This window comes from Vidua macroura, chromosome 17, assembly GCF_024509145.1.
Source record: "Vidua macroura isolate BioBank_ID:100142 chromosome 17, ASM2450914v1, whole genome shotgun sequence".
Classification (NCBI taxonomy): Eukaryota; Metazoa; Chordata; class Aves; order Passeriformes; family Viduidae; genus Vidua; species Vidua macroura.
This window is the reverse complement of record NC_071587.1, coordinates 9,015,158-9,035,126: the sequence shown is the minus strand read 5'-3', so window position 1 is coordinate 9,035,126 and position 19,969 is coordinate 9,015,158. Positions and strand designations below refer to the sequence as shown.

At 44.1% G+C, this 19,969-nt stretch overlaps 2 protein-coding genes across 4 annotated transcripts in view; both read right to left on the bottom strand.

Annotated features, from left to right (window-relative positions):
- Positions 1–3,470, bottom strand: part of LOC128815861 (peroxidasin homolog) — a 44,816-nt gene extending 41,346 nt beyond the window's left edge. Inside the window, exon 1 of the mRNA XM_053992932.1 lies at positions 3,307–3,470. Within this exon, the coding sequence (XP_053848907.1) occupies positions 3,307–3,470 (164 nt within the window). The remainder of the gene's footprint in view (positions 1–3,306) is intronic.
- A 2,804-nt stretch (positions 3,471–6,274) lies between these two features.
- PCMTD2 (protein-L-isoaspartate (D-aspartate) O-methyltransferase domain containing 2) lies at positions 6,275–19,034 on the bottom strand. Of its 3 annotated transcripts, none has more exons than XM_053992958.1 (6): positions 18,845–19,034; positions 16,199–16,524; positions 14,813–14,915; positions 12,873–13,044; positions 11,920–12,043; positions 6,275–10,413 (listed from the first exon to the last, which is right to left on the bottom strand). In XM_053992958.1, exons 2-6 carry the CDS (start codon positions 16,503–16,505, stop codon positions 10,028–10,030), a joined length of 1,092 nt encoding a protein of 363 aa, XP_053848933.1. In that variant the 5' UTR covers positions 16,506–16,524; positions 18,845–19,034; the 3' UTR covers positions 6,275–10,027. The 3 variants fall into 3 exon arrangements, with proteins under 3 accessions (XP_053848933.1, XP_053848936.1, XP_053848935.1); XM_053992961.1 differs by lacking the exon at positions 18,845–19,034 and adding an exon at positions 18,695–18,810; XM_053992960.1 differs by lacking the exon at positions 18,845–19,034 and adding an exon at positions 18,633–18,784.
- Positions 19,035–19,969: the final 935 nt, after the last annotated feature.

Here is a 19,969-nt window from a genome sequence, read left to right as displayed (position 1 = left end):
TTGCTCAGTAAACCTTTCCCCAAAAAATGTATAAAATTCCTTCTCAAAATGTGCTTATTAATAGACTATGAGAGCTACACCCTGTCCTACTCCAGAGGAGAGGAGCTGAGCAGGCACCAAAAGCAGCACAGCGAGGAAGGGAAACAAAACTTGTCCTGCTGGCCACGCTTACACTGCCCAATTAGCAACCAGGTCTGTGAACAACTGGGTCACCTTCAGTTCATGCCAGCGATGTGTTCAGATCCCGGATCCTGCCCTGTGCCCTCAGCTATGTTTCTCCGGCAGTACTCATTCATTATGTGCCCTGCATAATGCAGAAAGAAGAATAACCCATGGATAATTGGATTGCAATCCATTAGCTGCCAGCCAGAGGGGAACTTCTTTCCATGGATTTCTTCTACTCATGCCCACATGTTTTAAAGTTTATTGTTTTAAATGTCACACTGCAGAACAAATGGCTGCGAAGGTTAAAGACCTATTGAAATTTTCAGAATGTATGTTCCACAGCTGTTGCCTTCCTTGGGCTGCTGGCTGGAAGAACTGCCTGAATCCCAGCGGTAACCAGCAGATCACATCTGGATAATCGTGTTCCAATTGAACAGACACCAGCCAAAATACGTTTGCAGTTCTACACCATGAATTTTTATGGCTTATCTGTACACGTGTAGTTGTTCCTGCCATCCCATTCCCTGCTTGGGATAAAGCAAGCAGTCTCCATTACCAAAGATAAATAGTCTACTGCTAAAACCAGACTTTGGGCCAGATCCTCAGCTGTACCCAGCTGGGATTGGGAAGGGAGGAGGGAAATGGCGACCCAAGAGGAGCCAGTAACAGCTCATCAATCCTGGAGCTGGTTCCATGCCAATCCCAGCATCGCTCAGAGAAGGCGATGGGCGGCTCCGAGTGCCGCCAGCTGGCTGCAGCCCCAGGGGCCATCTGCCAATGGTGAAGCACAGCCTGTGCCAGCTAGGAGACCTCCCCACTCTTCCAGGATTCTTAGAGAGGGTGGCACGGAGTCACGGAGGTCAGAAAGTCCCGAACTCCCAACTTCAAAGCAAACTCCATCTGGAAACTGCAGCTGTTCTTCGAGGGAACCGAGCTGGAGCCTGGGATCGGTGTTTGGAGCTGCAGTCACAGACTCAGTCCTGTTCACACCAAAGATTAACTGTGGAAAATATCCCAATCCCACATTTTCTGCTCAGAATAACTCTGTGATCAAGACTATTCTTGCTATAATTCCAAATGTTCAGTCTGACACAAGGGGTCTCCCAGGAGAAACACTAACATACCAAAAAGCTGGAGGAGTCAGGGCTTGGTTAAGAAGCATTCCTTGATCTTCCACAATTCAAAAAAAGTTTAATTACTCAAATGCTATTTATAACAGATACAAATGGGATGCTGGCTGGGAAATGCATTTGCATACATTAGATCTTCAGGATAGCCAGACAGGATTCTTCCTTGCCACACAAAAGCCCATGATCTGCCAACAGAGAGCACTCACCAGGCTCATCTGTCTTTACGTCTGTGAGGATCTCTGATCACCAATATGTGGATTGCTTATAATTATGCAGACAGTAGTAAAGGAGCATAAAATGGATAAATCACCTTAAAAAATACTGGTTCGTGAAGAATCATCTTCCTTTGCAATATTGCAATTTTAATATCTCACACCTATACTATTTCTTTAATGTTTTAAAAGCCAGTTTCCCATTCAAGGTGGTGCAGAGAATGAAGAGTGCTGCTGCCAGAGGGAGCACACCATTCCAGAGTAGGAGAGAGTTGGTGGCACAGTAAAGTTCCCTCCCTCTGCACTTGGAGGATCTCTAGCAGAAACGCACGCAGGATCCACTGTGACAGCAAACGTTGCCTCATTGCAAAGAACAGGAATGAAGCTTCAATGATCTCAGAAATACTTCAGCCAATGGAACAAACTTTTCCCTCAATAAAATCTAGGTCTAAACAAGGAGGAGCAAGTTACTTTGCTAAAATCAGTGTCAGGGTACTTTAAATATTTTAATATTTCAAGATGCAGGAGAATAAGGGGGAGAAAAAGGTTGGTTAAGAGTGTGAAGAGTCAGATGCTGCAAGTTACTGTAAGAGCACATAAGCACTGCCCAGTGAGCGAGTACTGAGCAGGGTCACACTGCAAATAATCACTCCAGCACCAGCCCAGGCAGTGAGAAAGCTTTGGCAGCTGTAGCAAGTGTAGATCTCATCCTGTGGGCCACCAATGCAAGAACCTCTGTGGTCTCCACCCACCAAAGCAGACCTGGATGGCAGCAGTCCAATGCCAGCCTCTTGCCCACAGCACGTTCCTCCGGCTGCCAGCAGAGAAGGTGCATTGGCAATATCAGTGAGATGTTCGTGGGAGAAATGCGGCATGGATGTGCCAGCTGAGATAAAAGTGAGGTTGTTATAAGCAAAGGGAAAAGCTGCTCAAACTCATGTTGGAAAAGGTTTGCAACCAGCAGCAGTTTAAGGAGGATGAGACTGAAGATTCATTTTGACAAGTCTTTCCAACTACTTACAAAAAAAGGGTCATCCAAGACAAGGGATCAGATAAGAGTAGCACAAAGGGAAGGATTTTGTCACGTGGCACTGCATCTTAAAGACACCTTTAAATTTAGGATTAGTTAGAATCACAGGGAAGTGTTCTTCTGCACCTATAATTCTTGGAGGCTCTTTAGGAGTCTCCAAGAATGCAGTGTCCTTTTCCTCCACCTTTCCTGTTTGAACGGACTCAGCCACCAGCTCCCTCTCCTTCTTATTTCTCAAGTAATCTATGAGTTACCACAGCTGTTACTTTCCAAATAAGCCTCAACCTTGGTTTGAACTGTTCAAGTAGGAAGTGGTAAACCAGTACTTAGAAATTCAGTACTGAAATGGTGTTGTATATATAAGGAAAGTGTTCATGTCACTGGAGACAAAAGCCTGAGCTGCTCTATTTCCTCTCTCCCCTACACCCATACACAAAGCCTTCTAAAATGCAAACTGTGTTTCTTTCCATAAGATCAGTTTAAGTTTTGACCTTTGATTCCCCAAAACTGTCTTCCAGTGCTTGCTTGGAATTACTCTCATTACATTTTTCGATTCCCTTGATTGTCCCATTAGCAATTAACCGATGCCAGAAGATGCAGTTTCTGTTTCGTGTTTTAAAAGCACAAAACAGTTCTTGAGGCTGAAAATTCTGCAGGGGGAAAAGAGGATAAAATGTATGCCTTTGGCCTTGACTTTTTTTTCTTTTTTTCTCCTTCTTTCTAAAGACCATGCAGGTAAGAAAGGCAGGAAAATGAAGTGGTTACTCACAGAATGTTTGTCTGGGGCGGGATCTCGGGGATGGTTTCCAACATCAGATGCATGCATCTCACTGTGGTCCTGAAGCACAGGCAGCGGCTGGGGCAGGAGCAGGAGAAACCAGGCAGGAGGAGAAAATACAAAAAGCCTCCAAGAACTGAAGGTTTGATCAGCATGGTGTTTGCTGGAGCGTATTTGCCTCAATTCTGAGCTGCAGGGAGCTGACAAAAAAAGTTTCCCAGCCCTGAGGTCCAGGAGGAGGGGACTCATCAGCATGTGTTTGCAATTAAATTAAGGCAGTTTGACAGTCCAACCGCCCACCCTCTCTGCCATTCTGCACATCACTGGAGATCACACTGTCCCCACCCCTCTCTAATTGTGGCGCTGAAATACAAACTCTTCGTTTGGATCTGTTTTTGCCTTGTTGCTTCTTTTAAACAGCAAGTTAACTCCTCACCTTCTCCTCAGGCCTCTGTCTGAAAGCACAGAGCACCTTCATGGACAGCAACCAAAAAATGACCTCGTGCTTCCAGGGCTGAGCTGGGATGCAAAAGATCCATGGCCAAGGTTTTTATGTCATTTTTTTTTCCTAGCACAGTGTGCAAACTAAAGAGAGAGTCTTATCAAACAGCCTGTCAAATGTATAGTGCTGTAAGACTTTCAGGATAGAGGCTGTCTCCTATTACATGTAGTTACAACATCAAGCAAAAATATGCCTACAACTATTGAGTGGGCATGGGATGTAACAGGTAAGGGATTTCAAAAGGGAGATCACTAACAGGGATAAATAAACTGCAAATAAAGACAAAACCCCACCCTGGAATCTGTAAAGTTTCTCAGGCAGAGTAAAAGCTGATTAATTTCAAAGGTCTTTAACCAAGTATAATTTCTTTCAACAAGGATATAATTTGGAAAAATGTTTTTCAGAAATTCAAGGTAACTGAGGGGTGAAGAGGGGTAAAAAACATGAAATCAACCGAGTTTGAACTGTAGGGAATGCAGTCCTCCATTTGTTTCTCCCCACTGGAAGATGCAAAAGGCAGGATTTGTTTCCAGTTGAATTAATCACCTTTATAAAGAAGCTGCAGTGAAAGCAGCTTATCTTTAGGTTTCAAGTTGTAACTACACAATATCCTAAATGTATGGGTTGAGCTTGAGGGAGGCATTATCACACATTAGGATATAAATGTACTCGAGGAATTTCCAACACGGCACCATCCCACATAACCTGGCAGGTCAAATGAAAGCTTCCCATCAACCTGCACATCTGCTTTGTACTGTATACTACAAAATAATTAATGGGGCAAAGAAGACAAGAGTGACATTTAAACCTTCCTGGTTCAGATTCGTTGTCTCTTGAGCATTTGGGGAGAGCATTGGATTTGGGGTTTCACCTAAAATTTCATGCCATGCAGGGTAAAACATGTATTCGTTTGTCCAGCTGTAAAAGAGAATTATACTGCAGGTTTTCTGCACTTAGCCCTCAGGCAATCGGCTGTTTGTTTGCTCTGCCAGCACTTGGAAATCTAAGCAAGTTCACTGAACTCATGGTTTTGGGCAGAGTGTCCTCTAGCGGCCATCCAACCCAACCAGGGCCAACCCTGCTCACAAAAACGGGTTGTAAAAAGCCAAATTATCATCTTCAGCCTTCATACAACTGGCAGCTAAAACCAGACTGCTCTGGTGAATAGGACAGCTTTTAATTCCAGAGGCGTTGAGTGCCTTAGAAACACATCCTCCATGTGCATCAGGCAACGCACGTCTCGGGAAAATCCTCCTGCCTGAAGTTCTGTCCTTCCAGCCTCACTGCTCCTCACATCACCTCCTTGCAAAGCACACTGCTAGGACAGGGTAGCACAGCTGGTAGGAGCTGTTCTGCAAAGCTGGGAAGATAAACAAAAACGTTCTCTCCAAATGTCAGTTCTTTTGGAGCCATCGTTTTCCCCTGGCACATCTGGCCACTTTGCAAATACGAGGCTTTTGCTTTCTGCCTCTGTGGTGCATAAACTCTTGAGATCTAAACCAACCCTCTGCAACAACAACAAAAATCCCTTTTTATTCGTGTTGCAAAGAGGACAGCTGGGCCAGGGCTCAGTCCCATTTCTGTGGGATGAGTTCTGTCCGTGGAATTGCATTTCAAAGTCTGGCTGTGCTGTGGGGGAGCAGCTTTGGGATGGATTGAGGGGTATTTGCCCACTGCTTTTTAGGAATGGGATCTTGAGCCAAGTCAGCAGATTTAACAGAGCATGGGGATCGTTTCAATGCAAGAAGGCAAATTCTGCATCCCACACGTTTTCTGAGCAGCAGATCTTCACCACTTCTCTCCTGCCTTGCTCATCTCATCTCCCCTCGTGATAAATGGGATGTTGGTGAGGGTTAAGAACACCAGCAATCCCAGGCCCCTTATTCTCACATTAATTTGTCTTATTTTCCATCAGCATGACAAATTCTTTAAAAACGAGTGTGCATCTCTGAGCAAGAACCAAAACTTGTCTCCTGAACACCAGGAATGATGTCAACCCTTGTGTCCCATGCTCCAGCATTTCCAGCCTCTGCTACACAAGCTTTTCACACCTGTAGAAAGCAAGAAATTTGGGGGGTTCCTTCAGGTGGGGTTTTTTTCCCCTTCCCCATTTTCCCCTACAAATACCCTTTATATTTTTTATTTTTAACTCTCCCTTCTGTCCCTTTTTCTTCAGCAGAAAGATTTCCCTCAGGGGACCCGCCCCCTCCCTACCCCCCAGGGAACAGTGATGTTCTGTGTTTTACAATGAAGTGAACATAAACATCATCTGACAAACTTAATTTCCTCAATACCATTTGTATGACACATCCACAGCTTTCCAAAGCAGAAAAGGATTTTCTTTCAGCACACATCACGTGAAGGAAAACATTAACATCAAACTAATCTCCTGTTATAGCTGGGAAAAGGACATTTATCATACACACAGATGACAGGAAGAAACACACAGACAAGCAATTATCCTATGGAATAAAGGTTAACAGATTCATTTAATTAGCAGCAGCTGTATTTGCTATTATGATCAGATTCCTAGCACAGCTGAAACCAAAATATTGTTCTCAATACTGGAGAAATGAAAGCCTTGAACACCCACTCTTAAAAATTCACGTTAATTAAACACTCAGAGAGAGCCCAGGGGACTAGAGGGGAGCTGCAGTTCAGAATGCACAGAACAAACTCCTGACACGTTTGGTTTAGGCAACTCCTTGAAGTACAGAAATGGATGAAATCGCCTTTTGGTATCTGTTATTTACAGGTCAAACAGCCAGGGAACTAAGTCCACTTTTAACCACTCTGACACAATAAATATACATCAGTTCTGCGTGTGCTGATCCCAAAATTCATCCTGCACAGCTGCATTACTTCAAGGTTTGGAACACATCATCTGGGCAGGTTTGAGAGAGCACATTCTGAGGAGTTCATCTGAAACTATGCACCTGCACCATATTGTTAAGCATTTTTTTCTGCTGTTTTAGTGTACTGACCTCCAATTATGGAAATAAGCACTCACCTACAAAGTATTCTAATCACAGTATAATGCAAAGCCACGTTAAGAAGGCTAAAAAGTCTTCACTGAATTTATTGATACAGAAACACTTATTAATAAAGTTTAAATTGCATAACACTTCTGCATGCCTCAGGCCAACTGAACTCTAGTTTCTATACAGAGATTTTTCAGCTCACACACTCATGACTAAAGCAGCTTGAAGTTCAGTTCTCTTTGCAAATTTGCTGCAGGATCAAAACCTAAAAGGAGTCACATACGAAAAAAAAAAGTGACAACTACTGAGAACACAAAAGGAAACAAAGCAGGTACAATTCCTGGACAGCTCACAGATCCATACAAACCCAGCTCTGCCTCAATCCCTCTGCTAGAAATGCCTACAAAACTACAGTGCAAGTGCTTGTGAACAGGGAAAATGTGTTTACAATTCCCCTTTATTTACAGGCTATAAGCAATACTATTTCACAGCTATATTATACATAAAATTTCTACTATTTGTTTAGATCTGTGGGAGTTTTTTGGACAAGGGTACAATCTGTCAACCTAGAACATAAATTTCCTATATATATACATATATATTTATTTATTCAACCTTATCCAGGAAAAAAATAGCAGTATTTATGCATCTTATAGAAAGCTACAAAAATCTAGCAAATGTAATAAAAAAGGCAAATCTGGTGAAAAATCTGATAAAATACCTTTTACAACTGGGGCTGGGATGGGGATAAAAACCAAACAAGGGATAAATGAAAGATAATCCTCCCTCGACTGGTCAGTTTTAACAGAATCTCTGCAAGGCTTACTAACAGGAACCTGAAGTTTAGTGTCATTTTTAAAGGGACTTCTTTAGAAGTGTTATGATTAAACTGAAGAATGACCTGGTAGCTAAAAGCAGGAGGCACCCTGGACTATGGAGGGGTGTGGAAATTGTGCCACAATCCAGAAAGGCACATGCCTGGCATGACACCCATTAAACAGACTTTTCCAACAAACAAGAGGCCACAGCCTGTAGGGAAGCACTGAGAGTAATTACACACAGATTCTATTAACCCTCTATTTACCACCACATTCAGGACTTGCATTTGTAGAAAAAAAATCATGGGAGTTGCCAGAATCCAACGATGGGGACATGCATCTTTACAGGAAACATCAGCTCAGTGGCCACAGAACTGCCCCACTGCAAATAAAGAAATCAGAATCCAAGGGAGCAAGATAACTTGGGGTGCCATTGAGACCAGAAGTGGAGACAGGAAACCAGAGGCAAAACCCAGCCTATGACTGTGTTACATGCCAGCAGCCACATGATACAGGATTATCAGACAATATTCCCAAAGAGACACAAAAATCCTGTTAAGCAAGGAAAAGTTCTCCACTTCAGGCTCAGACATACATGTTATTCATTTATTTTCAAAGCCACACAGAACTTTGAAACTATTTTTCATGAAGCAAGTTGTGCAACTCAGGACCATTTGGCAATACAGTCTTCACTCAATCCTCCTCAAAATATGAGGAGACAGCACACATTAAAAAAACAAAAGATATCAAAGTGATAACAACTTAAGTGCTTCTGATGGAGCAATGCCTTAACACAGTTTCATTACCTGCTGAAAGAGAGCTTTTCATTCCCCCCAGCTTTAGGACTATTTCACATCAACACAAACTCCAGGTTTTCCTTCCAGCCTTTACCAGTTCAGGTACATTTCCCAAACAGGCTGGACCAAGTAAACCTCTTCTAAATACAGTATTTTATTATCCACAGACATTGTGGACTCCCCATTCCTGGAACTGCCCAAGGCCAGGCTGGATGGGGCTGGGAGCAACTTGGCCTAGTGGAAGGTGCCCCTGTACATGGCAGGGGGTTGGAACAAGATGGTCTTTAAGGTCCCTTCCAACCCAAACCATTCTGATCCTATGATTCCATGATTCCTATGATTCCATGGCATCCCCCTCCATCAGCATGACAGAGAGTTTTGGAAATAAAAATTACAGCTCACATCCACAGAACTGCAGAGTGACAAGTCCTTCCATAAGAACCTGTTAAAATTTCCACTTCATTGCTGCAGGAATAAAATCACCTACCAAGCTGAGCAGCTCCATTCCACTCTGGAGCACTTGTGAACAAGTTGTATTCTGGCCACCTTGCCACAGCAGGGGCACACACACAGGAACACCTGAGAACTGCATCGGTTTGGCTCTCTAGGCTGCTCTCAGGTTCTGCAGACCCCCCACAAAACTCTGTTTGGCTGATTTATTGCTCAGGCTGGTGCTCTGCACCTCACTCTGCTCAGCCCAGATGATCTGGGTTATCTCACATGACAGCAAAACCCACAGATACTGCTTTCAGCTTGCACAAACTCACTGCTCTGCAGCTTTTCTTTACCATTTTCCCCACTCAGAATTTCTCTGTAAACATTTTCAGAGACAGCAGCCCCAACCCTGACTACCCTTGCATCCTGTCAAAGTTAAACAGCTTTGCAATTCCTCACTTGCCTCCATTGCTTTAAAAGAACCACAAAAATCTAACAACTCGTCCTCTGGAACAGGGGTTTTCCCTTAAAAAAAACAGTATTTTGTAAAACACTCTTTACTGAAAAATTATATATAATTTACAAGCAAAGCAGATCAACCAAAGGGGAGCTGATGCTTTCCTTCTCATTCAAAACCTGGATGCCACAAGGGTAATTCCAAAAATTCTTTCCTGTCTGTAAAGTTGTGCTTTTCAGATTACTGGAAGAAACATGATTTGCCAGGTCAGGTTTTAACTAATAATCTTCACCCTCCATTATACACACACCATGGCAAATACATGGCAGGTTTACTGGGAGAGAGCACAGACAGGAAAGGTCTTTGGGGAACTGCTCAGGAGTTTTTCCCAACTGATATTCAGTAGAGCAGCCACGACATTTTTAGGAATATCTCCTGCAGTTGGTTTCAAGGGAATTAAATCCTCCTTTCCATAAGCAGCTGAGCACTTCACCAACTTGCTTCCTAAGGAATCCCTGCTGTAGAATAAAACTAGAGCACACAACTGAGAAGAAAGAAGGAACTCAAAGAAGCTATAATGTCAAAGTTTACAGCAGCCACATTCCCCAGCCAGCCTACTGCCTCGGGTGTCACATTCGCAGGCAAGCAAGTGGGACACGTTTGTCAAGCCCTAAGGAATACTTTATTCTCTGCCTACCTCCCACTTTCTAAAAGAAGAAAATCTACTTTTCCCTGTAATAAAGCAAGTAATACTTCAAGGGATCGGGCAATGGCAGGCTCAAGACCTTTTCTCTCAAAAAGTTTACGGGAGGGTCTGGCTTTAGTTCAGAGGGTTTGGTTTCCTCCTCCTCCTCCGGCCTCTCCTCGTCCATGTCCTCGCTGTTGTTGTTGTCGTCCGAGGGGCTGGAGATGCGGCTGGCGAACACCTCCTTGTCCAGGAACACGATGGTCTCCATGCGCCGGCGCCGCACGCGCCTCCGTTTGAACCTGGGCGGGTTCTTCAGCCCGTTCCCAGCTCTGCTCATGGCCTCCTGATGGATGATTTTCTTGATGGTGCCTCTGATGGCGATGCGAGCCAGGTCCTGCAGGCTGCGAACGGCCACGGGGGCTGCAAGCAAACGAAACCTGTGAGCAGAGATGGAGGAACTTCCCCCAGAAGTACTCCCAGGAAAAGTTCTGTTTGCTCAGATTAAATCAGGCCATTTGAATTCCCTGCTGGGATTACACAAACAGCTCTATTCAGCTCCTGTCAACTCGGATAAACTGTGTTGCAACTTTCCAAACGAAATTTAATTGTGCGTTTCTCTCATTAAAAAGTTTCCTGCCTTGATTTCACGTTCTCAATTATTCTAAGATGCACATCTTAAAGACTGTATGAATGCAGACTTAGTGATGGGAGCTGTGATTGTTTTATGCCTTAGAATCAGGTATTTTCCTGTGGTAGATAACTAGACCTGAAGTCTGTTGAATTCTTCCATAAAATTATTTTTCTATTGTACAGCTCCTTCAGCTTTGCCAAGCTCTGCACTTATAAAACACAAGTACTATTTATGCTCTTCAAAAACTGCTTCAGACCTAGTGGGTGAAGACAGGCTGGAAACCATTTTGTAGAAGTAATTATAGCAACATTACAGTAAGTTACTGTATTAAAATGCCTCCCACATTAATGGCTTGGAAGACTATTCTGTCTTCTGCACTTATTTGCTGCCAGCTTAGAAATGCAGCTAAAAATTAAAAAATGTATAGATGCACACAGATCCATGAAAAAAATGAATCAAAACTGACACAAAAAGTCCCTATCCTCTGCCAACAAGTGAGCTTTGCTGGGACCTGAATGAAAAAAGAAGAAAATAACTCCATAGAATTTATGGGCAGCTCTCACTACAAAGTGAGAACATGCTGAAACATGCACTTATTTCTAGCATGCTGTGGACTGTTTCCTGAGCTCCTTTTTGTTGTGCAGACACCTTTCCAGGTTAAGACCAAAGCCTGACTAATCTCTTTATGAAAGTAACTCTGTCTTCATGTGCTCTTAAGAGGCCTCTTGACACTGAAGTCTTTATCTAAAGATTGGGGCCACTGATACGACCTGCATTTCAAACAGCTAACCAAGAACTGCACAACTTGTATCCCTCAAGCATTCCAGGTTCAGGGTAATTCTGGATTACTGGGGGTGAGAGTCTTTGAGTAGATACAACATTTGTTCACAGGCAGTGCTTGTTTATTTTCCTCTCCTTGTGGCACAGTGCCTGAGAACCATGACAGGATTCAGTCATTCAGGACTGCAACAACAAGGATAAAACACCCTTCAAAGTTCAGGTACAACTTCACAAGAAATAATTTCTGTTTAGAATGATGGCCCAGTGGAAGGTGTCCCTGCCCACAGCAGTAGTATTGGAATTAGATGATCTTTAAGGTCCCTAACAACCCAGGTCATTCTGTGAGTCTGTGATTTAGAATCTATTTCATTCAACTCCAATGCTTGCACAAGACAAACAACTGTTCTAAAAAATGAGGGACTTGGAGTAGTTTTCCTTGAAAGGATTCCCAGGGATGTTACAGCTCACAGCCAAGCAGAAGGAATTCCCCCAAGCTCAGGAATATCTGTACTCACGCAAGTGAACGAGCCTTGATTTTCCTGAATCTGTGTGGTTTGGCTGAATCAAAGGAGCAAAGGAAACAGCAAGAATCTTCTTGGTCTCCCAGGCAGAAGGACCAGTCCGAGTTATCTTAGTCAACTGAAGCAAAACATGGAGATTATTGTCCATTATGGGAACTACAGTGAGATTTTTGAACAAAAAAAATGAACAAATGACTTTTCTGTCTGGCCAAGTTGAGTACTGGAAGCTGCAACAGTAAAAGTTGATGAGAAAAAACGTTGGTTTTTAAAAAAAATATTGGGAAGTCCTTGCAGGACTAGTTCCAAGTAACTTCATCTATTGCAACAGAGCATGGGCACTGGTAATTTAGGTCACTCTGCTTGCCCAGATCTTCCTCCAGGCTGGACCAGAGCAGCTGTGTCTGACCTCTGGGAAAACTCCTGAGTCACCACGAGCACTCGCTCCTGAAAAGGTCACAGATCAAATCTCCTACCCCAGCCCACTGCACAGCCTCTTACTGGGAAGAAACCCTGCACCCTGCTCCTCTCACGTTCCCTGACAGTGGTAGAAGGTCAGGCACTTAACCCACTTTTTACTAAAAGAATCCACAGACATTAATAAATAGAAACATCCTGCACACTCTTTCAAGAGCCAGTCAGGGTGCAAAAAGTTGTGCTTTGCCATTAAGCACAACACTAAATTATATAATCAAACAAAGCTTTTCTCATATTTTCTGCAGTGTGGAAGAAAATTGCAATCAACAACAGATTGTAATATATGGAAGACTGCAAAACTACAAATATCTTAAATATTAGGAATGTGCAGAGTTCAGTTTTCAGTCATAGTGAAAACCAGTGCACTTAATTCTTTCTTCAGCCTGATACAACAGCAAGATAAAGGAACAGATACTGACTAAACCAAGATCAGAATTAAGAATAACTGAAATATGAGTAAAAAGGTACTCAACCTTCTCTTCTAGAGGCATGACAAGAATTCCCCCAACTTTCAACAGGTTCTTCATGTAGTCCTCGTGCTCCTTCTGGACTCCAGCACCACAGTAAACACGGTCATACTGAGTGCAGTCTGGAGAAATCTCTAAACAATTGCCAATGACAAAGGACGGCTCGCAAAATTCAAACCTGAAAGTGAAAAAGACTTGTATTAGACAAAAATACAACAATTTATCAAAATAAATTATTTTCACAATTGTGGAAAAATTGAACTATGGAAATCACTTGAAAAAAATCCCACAGTTTTACAGGATTTCTCCTCCAAAGCCCATCTATTCTAGACATTGTTGTAACAGACTACAGCTAGAAGTCTCAAAACCACGGGAAAATGAGGTCAGAATTCATGGATTAAAATCTCCAAAGGATAAGGATGCATGATTTCATACTTGAGCTGCAGGTAACTCTTCAGAACAAGCTATTTTTAGTCACCTGATGCTGACCCAGTTATAAAATGTAAATACAAATACTAGACCTGTGCTTGCAAATTTCAGAGTCATTTAAGGACTGCACCTGGGTTTATTTTTGCATTTTCAAAAGCTTTAAAGTGGTTTCCAGATGTGGGGAATTACCACCTGATGATACAGAAGTAAGCTGTGCTGAAGCCAATGGAAGTTTTCCCATCAGCTTCAAAAGAACTGTGATTTCACCCTTCATAAAAAAGACTTTTTGCCTACAGTATTTCTGACTTGGTTTAAAAGAAAAATTTCTCTGATGCCTCTGGTTTTCTTACAAGCTCCAAAACTCCCTAAGTTTTAAGCCCTATGTTTAAAGGCTGATTTTGGAAGGAGTTGTTCAACACATCCATTCTTTTACTGGTATCTTGAGTGGCAGCTCAACACAGCACCTATTTATTCCTAAATGCTTCCTGGAGCTTTCTGGGTTTGCAAAGAGGGCTAGACATTCAGAGCAGCCAGAGAACAGTTCCTGCACACACTGTTCCAGGAGCACAACCCAGCAGACATCACTCAGCAAAGCCAATTTTCCAGGCATGTTAATTTCTGAATTCAGCTTGCTTTTGCTCCATTGCTATATTTGTCTGGAGAGAGAAGAAAGTCTTCCTTAAAACATCTCCTCAAACAACAGCAACATGACTGAAAAAAAAAAAACCCTGTTGAGCACCAGAAACTTTCAGTCTTCTGCCAACATACAGAAAATGCAACCCCCTCCTCAGCAGCTTCCCAGGGCAGCAGGAACAGCAAAAGACTGAGTAGCCTAAAATCCTGCATGCCATGATTTTAATTTTCTTCCTCCCAGGAGAGAAGGATATCAGGTATTCACAGATGCTTCGCTTCCCTGCTTGAACAAAGTATGAAACGGATCCAAAAATGTGACAGCCACAACTTTTATTGCTGAGGTTACTATTGGCAATGGTTATCTAGCTGGGAAGTTATTACTTGTGACAGCAGCAGAATGGAGGGTCTAAGGAAGAACATAAATCAAATCCCAGGCAGTTTTAGTACCAACTTAATCATCATAAAACTACCTTCATATTTTAAAATGCCATTTTTCCTTCTTCTCAGATAAAACACATTAGGCTGCCACAAAAACCAGCTCATAATCTCTTTACCATGCAAGCTCTCAGATCACGAGCACAACCAAGTATTGTTACTTGCAAGTTTTTAAGCTGTTACTGCAAGTGCATTTAAAAATAAACAAACTTCCTCAGCTCCTTCTAAGCCCTGCGACATCAGCACTGCTATTAAAAACTCTGCAAACATTTCTGAGACTTCCCCATGACACACATAGGCTTCGAAGGTCACACATTGCAGCTCAGCAAGCCTAAGGAGCCTGAATCCTCAGATTACCCTGAATCCAGAGGGGCCACATGGGAGCAAGAACTTCCCTGAGTAAAGCCAAAAGCACCAAATTAATCCCAAGAGGCATTTTGCATTCTTACTTGTCAAAGCTGTCGCTTGTTTTAATGAAAAAGTCCAATTTCTGCTTTGCGTACTCGATCACGTCGGAGTGAAGCTCCACGCCGTGGTTAACCCCAAAAGGACCTGCAAGTGCAGAACACCAGGGGATGGCAACAGCAACAACACACAATCCAGCAGGATTAACACACTTTGGGTTCCTTCCTCCAGCAGATTGCTCCATGTGTGTCAGTCAGTGTTTGTGCTACAAATGGGATTTGCAGCTACAATGCAAATTGTAGCTCTTACTACTGCTCTTACTGCTACAATGGGATTTGCAACCCTATACCTGCAATTTCTGGCAGCAAATGAGCCCCTTGTGCACAGCTGATTCTGAATCATTTGCTCTTAACTATGCAGGAAACTTCTCTATAGGAGGGAAACACTGATGCCATTGCTGTGAAAGTGACCACCTGGAAAAAAATCCCAATGGTCTGCAAGTTTTAGAACATCCATTTTATTTTTATGCTAAAAATCTCTGCAATTTATCAGGAACAGTCATCATACACTGTACCTCAATTAACAGCAAAAACAAACTGGGAAATACAAAAGTTGTTCAGCACTTATGCTTTTTATTCAGAACTGACAGGGTAACTTCTGCAAAAAGAATATAAAAGCCCTGGAGTTATATATTGGAATTCTAAGTAATGTCAACAAACCTAGGAGAAAATCACAAATGGGAAATGAGACTTTACCCTGAGAATAAACATCCCAGCAGTTAAAATTCTGGACATTCCCCCAAAATTTAAGTGAGTAGCCTATAGGCACTTGCTATCTATCCTAGCAACACAAGTCTGACTGAAACACTGCAGGGAGAATTTAAATTGTCCAATTCCACTTGGATAATTTGCTTTGTGCCACTGTAGACGTGGTCACAAAATCAGTTCTGCTTCACTAAAGTGTTTTCCAGAGAATATTCCCATTTGTGTGTTGGGGGGTTAAGAGGCAAAAGTGGATCTCAAACATGCCTCAGTCCAGACAGGGCTGTGAACACAAACCAGGCACAGAGCAGTCACAGCATTTTGTGGACTTGCTCAGTCCCAGTTTCAACTCTGTGCTCCTGATCCTGACCTGGGGTCTTGCTTAAGGGGACACAAACCCAGGTTTGTGTCCAGACCTGCAGGAATCCACTACAGCCACCTTTGGAAATACATTGCTGCCTGTTGTGATCTGCCACAGAAATCTGGATCCCACCCAGTTCCAGAGAAGGTTGTGAGAATCCTGATAAATTGCCAAGCTGGACTAATGCATTCTTTACTTTCCCAGCTACCTTTTCAGCTTCATTAGTGGAGGAATACCTCATCCCCAATTTCAAAACCTGTTTTTAAAGCTCTAACACAACCAGTTAATGTGACTGAAGAGGTATTTACCCAGGATGAGTCCAACCATGGAACTCAGATAACCAGTGCCACTGCCAAGGTTCAGAAATGACAGCCCTGGTTGCAGGTCCAAAGCTTCCATCACCTCTGAGTAAATGCATGGTGCTGAGAGATGAATATTTCCATGCTTCCATGCCAAATCCTTGTAGGCATTGTCTTTGAACTCTTCCAGGTAGTAATCTGCCCGATCAATGGCTCGGAATGCCTGTTCCACCAGCTCTGTCCTGATGTACTGGGCCTCCTTCAGGTTATCAATTAATTCATCGTTATCTTCTCCCGCACTCACCGCGCCTCCCATCTTCAGCCTCCTATAAACGCTAAAAGTGAGAGAACAGCAAAGCAAGGTGAGGTACAGAACATGCACTCCAACACTAAATTATGCTGCTGTACATGGAGTGCTTTGAGAGAGAACTTTACCTGCTCCAAGGGAAAAACCTCACCCCAGTGCTCCCGTTCCCCATCCCAACAATGGAAAACAAAACGCAGCAGATCTGGCATGCAGTACCTGACACCAGTGGGGGAAAAAAAAATCACAATAGGCAATTTCAGTGTGCGAGGCCTGTCTTCAAACCCTCCCACCGTTTTACCAGCACATCAGCTTTTCCACTGAACCCTTTTATAGAAAGGATTATTCCAGCTCCTGCCCTTGGGGGTCATTTTTCACTGCAAGCCCAAACAACAGGGCAAGTTTGGGCTGTCTGTCAGAGCTCCTGTCACACAAACTTTCCACCTCTAACAGCACCAATGGCAACTGACGAGACTAAGACACAGGCAGAAAATCCAGAAAAATCTGAAATTGCATTTCCTTTGAATGTGCATCAGGACATTGACTGCACAGAGGTTCAAAAAGCCCAACAAAACTCTGACCTGTCAACCTTGCTTACTTTGGTAAATGCACTTTAGCAAATGCACTTTCACACAGCTCATCTCCAGAGCCTGAGCCACCACCATTAGTAAAGCACTTAATGACACAGACAGCAGCTCCAAAGAGAATTCCCACTGCAGCCTACAGGTTTTAGAGGAAAACGTACAGGGGAACAAAACCACTCAAAATTGACCTGGCTTCTTCTCCCCTTCTCATACATTAAGGAAATAAAAATCCTTTCCAGAAAGCACAACATAATTTAAGATGTGTTTGTTTACAATGCCTTTCCCTGCTCACAGTAATAACCATGAAGCAGCAGCTTTGGAGTTCATTCCTGGGATCAGAAGATCTGCCTACGGCGAAATTGTTGGGGTTTATTTGTTGCTTTCAGCCACAGCAAATTATAAACTTTCATTTTCTGAGGAAACAAAGCAAAGCTACAGGACTCCAAGGAGATTTCACAGTTGTTCAAATAACACACCGTTCTGATTACCTGTAGAGGCACACAAAACAGGATATACTTAGGCAAGGAACTCGAGCCACTTCTTAATCCATTCATGTCTCAAACACATCAATCCAGTTCAAGACCATTAATAACACTTGAAATAAAACATCACCCCTCCCCTTTCCACAGTTACTCCTTCATTTTCTCTACAAAAAACAAATACTCTTTTTTTATTACTTCACAGTGGGAACATATCAGGTTGAAGGTTCAGGTGGGTTAATGTACCAATTATTTTTCCTCTCCTCTTACATACACAAAACCTCACTGCATTTGCAACACAGGGCTGCCTGTATCTTTAGTCTTCTATTTAACATTCCACATTAAAATACTCTCTTCGCCAAGGGTCTTGATTCCCTTGACTTTCTTTTATATATTTTTGTTCTTAGGCTTCCTTCATTATTCCACTATTTTTGCTATTAAAAAAAAAATTAAAATCTACAGTTTTAGATTTAAAGCACAAAGTTGTGCCTTTAACAGTGTTCCACTTTGGATCACCAACAGATTCCTGCTGATGTACGCAAGCCCCACTGGGACAACTGGTCTGACCTGGTTTCAGCTCAGCTCCATGGACAGCAAGGGCTCTTCCGTGTTCTACAGCACGGAAAACAACAAACACAGCGGGCTGAGACATTTCATAATGGGATCAGGAATACCCACACTGTGACAGGTGTCAGTCACTCCTGAAACCATCCCTTTCCCTGGACTTCATCTTACTTCCAGTAAAATGCATGTTCTATAGGCACAACTTAAAACTCTGACATTCAAACTCCTCTCTTCCACAGCCTCACTTAACTTGGTGGGAAATGGGAACCCACTAGGGCTTACTTTTATTAAACTTTTCAAAACAAAACCCTCTCCCTCCGCAGCAAACCCCGGGTGCATTTTCCTCGCTTCTAATGCAAAACAGAGATTTCCCCAAACCTGAGCAGGGACAAAGTGCACAGGCAGAAATTCGGACCGCTGCCCAAAACAGAGACATCAAAGGCGGCTCTGCGTGTTGAAACATCCCCTCGTTGCCACCTCCCCCTCAGAGGAAAACAAACCCGAACACGAACCCAGCGCCCAGCCCCACGCCTGGAGCACAACACTGGACCCCGCGGCTCCTGCCCAGGCGCACCAGCACCGCTCGGGCAGGGCTCAGAACAACGCTCGAGGCTCAGAAGTGCGGCTGCTCGCCCCCGGCAGGGCTCCGGGGCAGTCGCTGCCCTGACACAGCACCGGGAGGGGCAAAGGGAGGTTATTCCGCGCTTTCAGACAAAAGCGCTACCTCAACGGATGGCTCGGCTCCGTTCGGCTCCGTTCGGCTCGGCTCCGTTGGGTTCGTCCCGTTTCGGTTCGCCTCGGTTCGGTTCGGTGTCGCTCGGCTCCTCTCGGCACAGCTCGGCTCAGCCCAGGCCGGCGCGCTCGGGCTGTAAACACTGCCCAGCTGAGCTCCGAACGCGCCACTGCGCATGCGCGGAGCGCACCAGCGCCGCGGGCTGGGGGGGGGGGGGGGGGGGGGGAAGGGAGCACTGCTCAGCCTGGGCCGTACCACCAGAGCCGGCGCGGGGGGCAGGACTGTACCACGGCTGGCTCCGTGAGGGCAGTCCCGGGGGTGGAGCCGGCTGGAATTGGCTCCATCAGATCCTTGGAAAACTTCCAGCAGCTTCTGCCAAGAGCCACCCCACTACCCAAACCCTGCCGTGCACACTCAGTGTAACGTACCAGGACCAGACACAGGCTGTGACTCTCGTTTTCCCCATCGCAAAGCTCCTGGGCGCATCTCCCCATCCCAGCGTGGATGCCTTTCCGCATTCCCAGACTCTCTGTCCTTCCCAACCTTCTTGTTCCCAGCACGAGGCTTCATGTCCACGCCTGCTCCTCCAGCTCACTGCCCAGTTGTCCCAGCTGTCCCAGCCCTGGTGGCCGGCGATGGCGCTGTGACAGCCTTGTCCCAGCTCCTGGTGGCATCGGGGCATCCCGGTGATGCCTCAGGTTTAGCTTTTATATTTTTCAGATTCTGTACTGCTCTGGTGTGCACTTCTGAACTTCATATTAGGGATAGTAAGCTCTCTTCACATAGTAGGGAGAAAAAACAATTCTTTCTCTAGCTGGGGACCAAGGACAAATGATCCAAATCTCAGGCCCAAGAGCACAAATAACGTGGGCTGGAGAGAGAAAAACAAGGATGGGACTGCATAACCTAAACCTATAATTGGACGATTAACTCCAATGTGCAAATGGAGCATAACTTATAAAAGTGAGAGCCCCCGTGGGCGGTCGTGCATTTTGTGACCATTTTGGTTCATCTTGGGTGCAGCCCTGGCTGGGCTCTTGGGCTGCCCAAGGTGGATCCATGGAAGAGATCCTTTTATTAAATCCCTGCTTTATTCTTTAGCTCCATCTAGTCTCT

Excerpts from the sequence above, each read along its gene's own strand:
- PCMTD2 (XM_053992958.1), bottom strand. The coding sequence starts at position 16,505 with ATGGGAGGCGCGGTGAGTGCGGGAGAAGATAACGATGAATTAATTGAT. Across the intron at positions 13,045-14,812 it reads ACAAGCGACAGCTTTGACAA|GTTTGAATTTTGCGAGCCGT; the intron begins GTAAGAATGCAA and ends TTTCACTTTCAG. Across the intron at positions 10,414-11,919 it reads ATCAAGGCTCGTTCACTTGC|CCCCCGTGGCCGTTCGCAGC; the intron begins GTGAGTACAGAT and ends GTTTGCTTGCAG.